General features: G+C 43.6%; 1 protein-coding gene across 1 annotated transcript in view; it reads left to right on the top strand.

The window, feature by feature from the left end:
- Positions 1-12,586, top strand: part of wdr27 (WD repeat domain 27) — a 411,108-nt gene that overhangs the window by 43,892 nt on the left and 354,630 nt on the right. Inside the window, exon 19 of the mRNA XM_078230640.1 lies at positions 5,697-5,830. Coding sequence (XP_078086766.1) covers positions 5,697-5,830 — 134 coding nt within the window. The remainder of the gene's footprint in view (positions 1-5,696; positions 5,831-12,586) is intronic.

Genomic DNA, 12,586 nt, shown 5'->3' with positions numbered 1-12,586 from the left:
CACTCGGGGGCAATTTAGCATGGCCAATCCACCTAACCTGCACATCTTTGGAGTGTGGGAGGAAATCGGAGCACCCAGAGGAAACCCATGCAGACACTGTCTGTGCGGAGACAGTGTTCTCTTTATTCACTTTATTCTGATTGTGGCCTCCATGCTTGTGAGATCCTGTCACTGCTGATGGCATATTTGTAGAATCGCATAGCACAGAAGGAGGCCTTTGGCCCCATTGTTTAAGTCAGCTTTTTGAGAGAGCTTTCAGCTATTCCCACTTCCTGCTCTTTGCCCATAGCCCTGCTAATTTCTCTTTCTCAAGTGTATATCTAATTCCCTTTTGCAAGTTACAGCTGAATTTGCTTTGACCACCTTTTTTTTTATTCATCTGTGGGACATGGGCATTGCTGGCCTGTTTGCACTTGGAGGGCAGTTGAGAGTCAACCACTGGAGTCACAGGTAGGCCAGACCGGGTAAGGGCAGCAGATTTCCTTCCCTAAAGGACATTAGTGAACCAGATGGGTTTTTCCGACAATCAGCAATGGTTTCATGGTCATCAGTAGATTCATTATTCCAGATATTTTTTATTGAATTCAAATTCCATCATCTGCTGTGGCAGATAGTGCATTCCAGATACACAAATGCCTCTTAGTTTCCACTTCTGTCTTCATGAATGGTGGTGCTGTGACACTGCAATCTACAGAATTACCCACATTGGAACTGCTGGTCTGCTGCCGTGTACCTTAGTGTGTCAAAGTTCGCAGATGATACTAAGATGAGTGGCAGAGCAAAGTGTGCAGAGGAAGTTGAAAGCAAAGGGATATAGATAGTCTGAGTGAGTGGGTGAGGGTTTGGCAGATGGAGTACAACGTTGGTAAACCAACTCCTTGAGATTCTTGCACAAGGACACCCAGGTCCCTCTGCACAGAAGCATGCTGCAATATTTTACCATTTAAATACTAGTCCATTTTGCTGTTATTCCTACCAAAATGATGACCTCACATTTACCAACATTGTACTCCATATGCCAAATGGAATTTTTTCCTTTATTGCTGGAGGGATGGAGTTTAAAAACAGCGAGATTATGTTGCAGCTGTATAAGGTGCTGGTGAGGCCACACCTGGAGTACTGTGTACAGTTTTGGTCTCCTTACATGAGAAAGAATGTACTGGCACTGGAGGGGATGCAGAGTAGATTCACTAGGTTGATTCCGGAGTTAAGAGTGTTGGCTTATGAGGAGAGACTGAGTAGACTGGGGCTATACTCATTGGAATTCAGAAGAATGAGGGGAGATCTTATAGAAACATATAAGATTATGAAGGGAATAGATAAGATAGAAGCAAGGAGGTTGTTTCCACTGGCAGGTGAAACTAGAACTAGGGGGCATGGCCTCAAAATAAGGGGAAACAGATTTAGGACTGAGTTGAGGAGGAACTTCTTCACACAAAGGGCTGTGAATCCGTAGAATTCCCTGCCCAGTGAAGCAGTTGAGGCTACCTCATTGAATGTTTTAAGGCAAGGATAGATACATTTTTGAACAGTAAAGGAATTAAGGGTTATGGTGAGCGGGTGGGTAAGTGGAGCTGAGTCCACGAAATCCAGATGGCCTACTCCTGCTCCTAGTTCTTATGTTACCTCTTCCTTGCTGCTGCATCTTGAGCTGTAGCCAGATCAGAATCATGGTTTGAAAGTCTCCTTCATTTGTTGGTTGGAAGACTCCAGTTTTAAGATAATTTGGGCAACTTATGAACGTTCGAACATACGAATTAGGAGCAGGAGGAGGCCACTCGGCCCCGCTCCACCATTCAGTAAGATCGTGGCTGATCTGATTGGAACCTCAACTCCACATTCCTGCCTACACCTGATAACCCTTCATCCTTTTGTTTGGCACTGTTAAGTAACCGTCACTCAGAGAGAAGATTGTTTTGGGGGAAATGGAAAACATGACACGGTTGCAGCTGAAGGTGGTGTTTGCAGCTTCAGAAACAGAGGAAGTTGCTTTGTTTTCTTTGCAATAGTGTTAGTTTATTGACAAAGCATCATGCAGCAGGTGCTGAATTCTGATGATGAAATGAAAGAAGCAATCATAATTCATAATAAGTTATCGACAATCATGAATATAAAAGCAAATTATAAAACTATAAAAGGATTGCATCATTATGAACATATCAGTATATAAATAATTACAATACATTGCAAAACGCAGGTCTCTTTAATTTACAGTTGAAGCTGATTTTGGAGTGCTTGATGCTGATAACTGGCTGTGTGAAATAGGGAATTGCTCCATTCCTCCAAAGATTTCTGAGAGTTTTGCATCATCTGTTTTGCTAATTTTTTAAAGGATTGTCTAAAGGGGAGCACGGCTACCTCACAGCGCAGGGACCCGTGTTCGATTCCTGGCTCGGGTCACTGCCTTTGCAGAGTTTGCACGCTCTCCCTGTGTCTGTATGGGTGTCCTCCGGGTGCTCTGGTTTCCTCCCACGGTCTGAAAGACGTGCTGGTTAGATGCACTGGCCTTGCTAAATTCTCCCTCAGCGTACCCAAACGGGCGCCAGAGTGTGGCGACTTGGCCATGCTAAATTGCCCATTAGTATCAGGGGGACTAGCTAGGGTAAATGCATGGAGTTATGGGGATAGGTCCTGGGTGGGATTGTGGTTGGTGCAGACTCGATGGGCCGAAAGGCCTCCTGCACTGCAGGATTCTATGATTCTAACATCATTGCATTGTTAATGTAAGCCTACTTGTGACACTAATAAATAAACTTTAAAAAAAACTAAATCCTATTTCTCTGAGTGATAATTTACCTGAATATGAAATCAAAAAATAATCCGTTTGAGTGAATTATTGCAACTTTCCTTTTGACAGCTGTGTGCATCCTTCTAAATGAATTATAGTTCCATTACGTCACTTTGGACCAATCCAGGGTGACCACTATGATAGTGAGGTAACTTTTTTAAAATTAGCATGGTACATAGAATCAGCATCTGTGCACAATAATGTGACTCATGGGCCTCATAATCTGGAACCAGTGAATTACTCAGTGTAGCAAAATCCCAAATTGTTTTGCACAATTTCACATATATTTATGTTGAACCTGATGTTACTTTTGAATGACATAATGTGGAGTTGATCTGCGTTAGTGAATTAAGCATATAACCATTAGATTTAAAAGGTAATACTGATCTGTCTGGTCCTGGTCCAGAACAATAGATGCAATCGCTGAATTAATGCTTTTTTAAAAAAAAAAGGCCTCATAATTGATCACACAAACTGAGTGCTCAGTAAGAATCCAAGATACTATTGGCCCAACCTGGTGAGTATGTACTTATTCGTAGCAGATGCCATATGTATGCTGAAAGCCAGAATGGTCGATTGGCTGGATGTTGGAATGGGAGAATTTTACAAATGTTTATTAATAAAAACTATTTTCGCTTACATTGATCGCCAAACCAAATAAAAATTAAAGCAGCTTTTCTAAAGGCATATGCAATTCATTATGGACATTTGTAAGGTTGGCTCCATATTGGCAACGCAATCTCGTAACTCACTCTGAGACAAAGATCTTGAGGATAGGTGGTAGGATCTATGCATGTTTAGTTGTACGTAGTCAGTATTTGATGGGCAGAAAGTCTAGTTACCGTTGAGAATTTTAATTTGGAGAAACTTAAGCGCATTTACAAAAATGATATACTAAACAGGCCTACTCTACCCACAGAGTGTATTTTACTTGTGAATACTTGGCTGTACGTAATTTATTTAACCTCCTGAGGGAGCTCACCAGCCACAGAATAGAAGTCCCAAAGAGAGACTAGCCTCAAACCTCTCCTTCCCACTCACTCTTCCCAAGATTGACTGAATTCCAGGTTGTTAATGGACCATTAAGAACCCACATTATTCAGTCACAATTCTGCACTCAGACAAGATGATATTTCCATGATTTCCCGAGCACAGAAACCATCGTGTTTATGAGCTTGTCTTTGCTGGTTCTTCTGTTATTCGATCCTACTCTTAAACAGACACTCTTCCACCTCTTTTTCTCCAGTTGTATAAAAATTGTACACCACAGCGGTAAAATGGTCAGATGTTAATCATTATAAAACATGAACCAACTTGCAGACACAGTGTCATGTCCATTTACCATTTCAGCACTTCTGTTTCATTTATCAAGTTCAACTCTAATCTGACATGAGAACTGTGTAGCTGCAGAGCCTTGTAAACTGTGGTTTGATCCTGCCCTTTTTCAAAGGAGTTACCATCACTAGCTTTTGCCTGAATCTTTTCCACTTTTCTGTTAAAACATTCTCCTGATGCGCCACATTCATGACACTGGGGGGGAATTTAATCCATGGAGTGCAGTTTCTGACAGTGGAACTGGAAGTGGGCATCACTTCTACTTTCATCACAGGAGCCGCTGCCCACATGATTCACGTGAAAATTTAAAGGGCTGGTGGTGGGCACATGAAATATGTACAATAATGTGGGCTTCCATTGGAGGACCCCTTGCTGTCAGTCTGGACAGGGGCCTTGTCAAGCTCAGGAAGCTGCAGGTACCATGAGAGCACGGATCATGAGAACTGACTGAGAAATGAAGCTGTACGATTTTTCATTTGTTGTCGCAGATTGGTCGAACATTTAGAGAGCAGAGCACCTTGTGGTTCGCATATGGAGCTGGTTATTCCAAGGGAGTTCTCATGGCAGCATGAATTAATTCAATGAACCCTTTCACTCTCGGGAAGTGAGCTATGGCCATGAATCCCATTGCCCTGGCTGCCCGGCTCTCCTGTGGTGAACCTGATGAACTCATTGGCATGATGTTCGAAGGCATTGGGTACACGTCACCCTTGTAGTCCTGAAGGCAGTCGGTGGTGAAAAAGTGGATTTCATCCATGCTACAGAGCATTTTCTATCCACACCTAAAACTCCACCCACCCAACACTGGCCTCCTCCCATTTGGATGTGCACTCCCGGCAGTTACAAATAAGTTTTTGACATGGCCTGGCCAGTTACTGAGTGCGAATGACCCTCAAATTGCGACATGTGACTCTCTAGCCTCCTGTCACCTTCCACTTTGGTTCCATCACCCTTGAGACCTTCCCTCTGTAACCTTTGAACCTACCCCCCATCCCCCAATCACCTTGGACCCTGCCATTGTGGAAGTGGACATGCCATCTCTCCCACCTGAGCCTACTCCCATCTCTGTCGAGAGTCCTCGTCAGATCCTGGCACCCACCCCCCCTCCCCCGCCCAGCATCTTCCTTAGAGTCGTTGTTAGATCCTCTGATCTACCCTACCAGACCATCAATATCCCTACCTCTGACCGGACCTGCCGCTCATCTGAAAGAAACCACCCCCCACCCCGCAACCGCCCTATGACTGTGAATGTTCCCTCTGCCAGCCAGTACCCTGGTGTGACCCACAGGGCCCAACTTTGGACCCACACTTCAGACCCTTCATTCTATCTATTGTCACTGACTGCCTCCAACCACCAGCTTGAAGCCACCCTACGTCCCTGGGAAACCTGCAGAGAATTCTGGCCTAAACATGTGAATTCAGTAGGATTTTTACCCTGTTTACTAATAATACAGTTGAAATGTTCAAATCATGATATATATAACCCAAGCAACAATACGCAGAAAACAGCACACTGCTGTTTTCTGCATTTCTATCTTTGAGACAATTTCTCTTTTTCTCTGTTTATTACCAGGGAGGTGAGACATTTTCAAAGCCAGCACGATCGGCTCAGTTCTATTATATGGACAAATTTATCTTGTTCTCGTCTGGGTCAGAGTTTCAGCTACATCGATACAATTTGGATATAAGCAGAGATGATATTAGAAGGTTAGTGCAAGTTTATTTTGAAATGAATATCTTTTGAGTGATATTATTTTGTTTGATGTGGAGATGCCGGCGTTGGACTGGGGTGGGCACAATAAGAGGTCTCACTGCACCAGGTTAAAGTCCAACAGGTTTATTTGGAATCATGAGCTTTTGGAGCGCTGCTCCTTTATCAGGTGAGTGGAGATTCAATCTAAGAAAATACCTTTAACTGATCTAACATGAAAAGAACCTTAAGCTTATCACCCTAAAATTATTGTTCCAAATAATTGGTGGCACGGTGGCACAGTGGTTAGCGCTGCTGCCTCACAGCACCAGGGACCCGGGTTCAATTCCCAGCATGGGTCACTGTCTGTGTGGAGTTTGCACGTTCTCCCTGTGTCTGCGTGGGTTTCCTCCTGGTGCTCTAGTTTCCTTCCACACTCCAAAGATGTGCGGGTTAGGTTGAATGCCCATGCTAAATTGTCCCTTAGTGTCCCGGGATGCATAGGTTAAAGGGATTAGTGGGGTAAATATAAAGGGTTACGGGGACAGGACCTGGGTGGGATTGTTCTTGGTGCGGATTCGATAGGCCAAATGGCCTCCTTCTGCACTGTAGGGATTCTATGATTCTTCTCTGAAAAATGTTCACATCTTTCACCCTTGACACATTTCTGTCGATTTGCTTTTTGCATTGAGATTTTAATCCATGCCATCGCTGTCCTCTCTTTCCATTGGCCTCTTTCTTGGCATTGGGAATATCTCACCTCATCCCATGCCTACTATTTCACTTGGTTTAAGTCACTCACCATTACTGCACTGTAATGTTCTATGTTCTATGTACTACTGGACAAGTCAGAACCCAGAGCGTAACCTGGCTTGATTGATCCTAACTTTTATTATTCATTTAGAGACGTGGAGGACAGTTACTGAACAGAGTCACAGCGTCTACTGATGAACTTTTAACAAAAGAATAAAACATTTATTAAACAAGATGAACTATATTATACCAAACCTTCATCCGAACTATTTCATTACAGATATATACAGCTTTGTAAGGAAAACATAATTTATAAAATCTATCTTCTATTCAAATGTTCACTGTAAGTACACAGTCCTTGTAAACCATTAGATGACCTGTGGTCAAATACAGCACACTGTGAAACCAAGTGGCAGATGCCACACAAACAACTCCACGCCCCCCCCCCTCCTCTGTCTTTCACACGAGGGTTTCCAATCTCTGCTCTTGAAGAACATGCCTTGGCGTCTTCTCCCAAATCATGCTTTCTCTTGGATGTCTTCACCAATGATCTACCCCCAGGGTTTTGACCTCTCCTTCTGTTGTTCCTCTCCTCTGGATCCAGTGTACATTCAAGCTTCACCTTCCAAGCACTCTGTCTCAGATACCCAGCCTTGCCAACTGAACACCACTGCTCCACAGACCCGTAGTAAGGAGTCACCATCCCTCTGGTCACCTTGAAAGCCCACTTCACTTTATGCCTGCTTCCTGCTGCTTTGTCTTTGGAGTCTTTGCCTCAAACTCTGAAATTCATTGAACAAGAACCGTTTTCCAGATTCCTGTTCCTTATTCCTCTGACTAGAATGTCTTCTTGGGCCCTCTTCCTCATTTTGAGACCTACTCTCTGCGGTCTCTCTCCATGCCTGTTCCAGCAGATTCTATGAAAAGCTGCTTCCAACTTGGTTACATTCTTTCAACTGAACAAAGCCACCTCGGTTCCCTGTGGCCTCTTTGTTATTTATTTATCTCAGTTTTTTAATTCCCTGAAAACTTCATTAAAATGCAGGCATCTTTTAAAGTGAAACAAAAACTGCAGTTTCCTTAACACTCAAATACAGGAATGTAAATTAAGCTTAAACTTAGAACTATATCTTATGCCCAATGCACACGATACAAATATAAATTACTTTTTAAAAAAAATTGTTTCCTAACAGTTGGTGGGGAAGATAGGGCAAAGATGAGGGGTTGATGGTAGTTATATGGAAGCCAGCAAATGAAAGATAATAGGGATCACGTCCCAGGAGGGGACAAAGACAGCAATCACTCATGTGAAAAGAGAGGACAGGAGATCCAGGTCAGTGAAAAGAATGCTATAACAGAGTGAGGAGCATTACATAGGTCTCAGAGAATGACGAGAGTCATAAATAGGTTCTCTAGAATGAAAGAAGAAAATTTGGAAAGAGGAAGGATTGACCAAAGGCAACTATCAAATGCACAAGGAAGAGTGTGTAATTCAAGTTTTGAAGAACTCTGCTGGATTGTGGCTGAGAGTAAAATGGTAGATATCACCTTCTTGGACTTTCTTAAAGGTTTCGATAAAGTGTACCTCCGAAGAGGTTTCTTTACAAAGTAAAAGCTTATAAACTTTTTGGTAGTGTGCGGCACTTAGTTTAGAATTGTCTGACTGTCCCTTGGCAGAACATTGTTGCTGACGGATGTGGATTTACTTGAAGACTGGTCCCAGCGACGCAATGGATAACATGTCTGACTACGGATCAGAAGGTTCCAGATTCAACTCCTGACTGGCTCAATATTGCAGTTAGGCTACACGGTAGCACAGTGGTTAGCACTGCTGACTCACAGCGCCAGTGACTTGGGTTCAATTCCCGACTTGGGTCACTGTCTGTGCAGAGTCTGCACATTTTCCCCGTGTCTTCGTGGGTTTCTTCCGGGTGCTCCGGTTTCCTCCCACAGTCCGAAGGATGTGTTGGTTCGGTGCATTGGCCATGCTAAATTCTCCCTCAGTGTACCCGAACAAGCACCGGAGTGTGGCGACTAGGGGACTTTCACAGTAACTTCATTGCAGTGTTGATGTAAGCCTACTTGTGACTCTAATAAATTTTAAAAGAGAGGTCGATGATAGGACCTTTGCTATTTACAATGGAGATTGCCATTGTCGGAGGCTCGCCAGTGTCGATTCTGTGATGGGCAAGGTGGTGGAGTTCTCGCTCTGGTGTTTAACTCATGAAAATACAGTTTTACTCTAGTCAATTAGTCCAATGCTAAATATAAATGCAATAAATGCACCCTACAGGGAATAGAATTGAAGCCAGTGGTGAGAGAGAGGGAGAGCTGGGTGTTACAGTACACTGATCTCTGAAGATTCATGACTAATGCTGTGAGATTACAGCCAAAGCAAACAAAGTTCTTAGTTATGTTCACAGACCAGGAGAAGACCCATATAACTTTCCAGAAATACTGAAGGATCCAGGGTCTAGTGAGAAGGAGGAATTGTAGGAAATTGGTATTGTTAGAAAAATAGTATTGGAGAAATTAATGGGACTGAAAGCTGATCGATCCCCAGAGTCTGATAATCTACATCTCAGGAAATGGCCATGGAAATAGTGGATGTGTTGGTTATCATCTTCCAAAATTCTGTAGATTGTGGAACAGTTCCGGCAGATTGGAGGGTGACAAATGTAACCCCGCCATTTAAAAAGGGAGAAAGGAAGTAAGCAGGAAAATACAGACCGGTTAGCCTAACATCAGTAATGGCAAAAATGCTAAAGTCTATTATAAAGGATGTGATGTCAGGGCACTTAGAAAATATCAACGGGATCAGAAGGTTCACCAGACTGATTCCTGGGATGGCAGGATTGTCATCCACCCAGGCCCTATCCCCGAAACCCCACGTTTTCACCCTGCTAATTCCCCTAGCCTACACATTTTGGGATACTCAGGGGCAATTTAGAATGGCCAATCCACCTAACCTGCACATCTTTGTTCCGTGGGAGGAAACCGGAGCACTTGGAGGAAACCCATGCAGACTTTGATTTGATTTTTATTGTCACGTGTATTAGTATACAGTGAAAAGTTTTGTTTCTTGCGCACTATACAGACAAAGCATACCATTCATAGAGAAAGAAAGGACAGGGTGCAGAATGTAGTGTTACAGTCATAGCTAGGGTTAGAAAAAGATCAACTTCATATAAGGTAGGTCCATTCAAAAGCCTGGCAGCAGGGAAGAAACTGTTCTTGAGTTGGTCGGTATGTGACCTCAGGCTCTTGTTTCTTTTTTCCCAATGGAAGAAGGTGGAAGGGCGTTTGTCCGGGGTGCTTGAAGTTCTCAATTATACTGGATGTTTCTTTGAGGCAGTGGGAAGTGTAGACGGAGTCGATGGATGGGAGGCTGGTTTGCGTGATGGACTGGGCTACATTCACAACCCTTTGTAATTTCTTGCAGTCTTGGACAGAGCAGGAGCCCATACCAAACGGTAATACAACCAGAAAGGACGCTTTCTCGTGCAAACTCCACACAGACACTCAAGGCTGGAATTGAATCCGGGTCTTTGGTGCTGTGAGGCAGCAGTGCTAACCACTGTGTCACCGTACCTTCCCAATTGAAGTAGAGAGAATTGAACATAGAACATAGAAAGTCACAGCACAAACAGGCCCTTCGGCCCACAAGTTGCGCCGATCACATCCCCACCTCTAGGCCTATCTATAGCCCTCAATCCCATTAAATCCCATGTACTCATCCAGAAGTCTCTTAAAAGACCCCAACGAGTTTGCCTCCAGGTAGAAGATTAGTCATAATCATAATTGAGGTAGAAGATTAGTCATAATCCTATTGAATGTCGGAGCAGGCCTAAGAGGCCTACGGACTCCTCCTGCTCCTATTTTTCTGTTTTTATTGTCAGAATTTTCTAGTCACGGGTGGGACCAAAAGATTTGGAGTGCGGTCAAAACTACATTGAATTTTGGTGGCAGCAGGACCAAAAGATCCTGGTCTACATTCTTACACCAAACCTGATAAGGTGGACTCAGAAAGACCCAAAGGTCTCATTGGATGAACTTGATCATAAAATTGGCTTCCTGCTAAATAGTCGCACCATCAAGGATCTTCAGGTTATCATTTGCCTCAGTTTATGCAGGGACGGTTCTCTAAATGGGCAGAGGCCACAAACGGGTATCTTTTACTGCCTGCTGGCATTCGTCATAAACCATAAATCTCTGTGGAGTCCAGGGTTTTGAACCAAACTGGAACCAGTTCTCAAAACATTATGGGGGCGATTCTCCCATCCCGCTGCGCTAATTTTTTAGTGGTGTCCGATCCCCAGCAATCGAGCTGGCCACCAATCGGGAGGCCGGCAGACAGGGACCACTGCGCATGCTCCAATCTCGGCACTGACAGATCGGCACATGCACTGTGGCCCGCTCAGCGCTATGTTGCCGGCCTCTCCAGCGGGAATGGCCCACTGGTTTCTAACGATATTCATGCTGGTGCACGTAGCAATGCACAGAGTATAGAAGATTCTTCGCTAAACTCCCACTGAAAAAACACCGTGATTTACTCCAGTTTTCACACAAATTTGACACTTAGAATTTTTTTGGGCGAATTCCACCCCACATGTCTCTAGATCACTGTGCTGATCTGCATTACTAACTGGCAAGTTGAGAAGATGTTGTTTACGAACAGAAAGCCATTCTCAATTATTGTAATCACAGTTCCAATTACGATTTTGCAACATGAGTTGTTGAAATCGCACTTGATGCTAATGGTTTGACAACAGCTGGAAGTGTTTTTTGACGCACGCAATGTGGGCACTTTGCCTGTTTTGGCTGTCACACTGATGTGGCTGACTCTTTTCATCTTGGAGATAGTTCCAACCATCATTCAGAATTACATGGCTAACACTGCCTTGAAGATTGAGTCATTCTTCCTACAAGGCTGTTGCTTGGTGAGTCAGTGAAAGAATATTACTGTTGACATTCTGAAAAAACTATGTTTTAGAAGCTACCCAGAATTTGATGGTATTCTGTCATCTGCTATTTTACAGGAACATTGAGGTAGAAATGGGCCACTTGATACTTCAGTCTGCTCCGCCATTCAGTAAGATCATGGCTGATCTGGTTGTGGTCTCAGCTGCACTTTGCCATCTGCCCCATAACATTTGACTCCCTTGTCTATCAAAAATCTGTCTAACTCAGCCTTGAACAAATTCAAAGAACCAGCCTCCACTACTTTCTGGGGAAGCAAGTTCCACACACCAGCGACCATTTGGGAGAAATAGTTTCTCTTCCCTCTGTCTTAAAAGGGAGCCCTTTTATTTTTAAACTATGTCCCCTAGTTTTAGTCTCCCCCGCAGAGGAAATATCTATCAAATCCTGACGAAGGGTCATCCAGGCACGAAATGTTGGCTCTATTCTTTCCCCATAGATGCTGTAAGACCTGCTGAGGTTTTCCAGCATTTTCTGTTTTTGTTTCAGATTCCAGCATCTGCAGTATTTTGCTTTTATCTGTCAAGTCCTATCAGGATATGTTTCAGTCAGATCTCCTCTCATTCTTAGAAACACTTGGTTATTGGGCCAACCGTTTCATGCTTTCTTCATAAGATGGATTTGTGTGGTTACTCAAGATGTTTAGTGTTTAGCAGAATGCCAATTTTGCCAGACTATCAGGGTGCTGTATGGTGAAGATAGCATTCCTGTCTCTTCATCCAAATTGCCTGAAAATTCCTTAATGAGCTACTAATTTTGTACCTTGACTTATTGGCTACAGTTCTAATGGGGATGGAGTGGGAGCATCAGTGGGCTCTTCCAGTCCCACCTGCTGGCGCGATTTACCAGTGCCACCATAGTCAATGGACATTTGACCTGCTCGCCGGATTTGCCACGTCAGAGCTGGAAAATCCCAGCCCATATGTTTGAGAAAGAAAGGGAGGGTAACCCAGGAATATTAAATTTAATTGAAAATTATTATTGACTTCCTGTACAAAAGCTTACGAAATTGAGAAGCTGACTGGCTTCAGAAAGCCTGG

This window comes from Mustelus asterias, chromosome 15 (assembly GCF_964213995.1).
Source record: "Mustelus asterias chromosome 15, sMusAst1.hap1.1, whole genome shotgun sequence".
Taxonomy (NCBI): Eukaryota; Metazoa; Chordata; class Chondrichthyes; order Carcharhiniformes; family Triakidae; genus Mustelus; species Mustelus asterias.
Note: the sequence above shows the minus strand (reverse complement) of the source record. Positions and strands in the feature narration are given on the sequence as shown.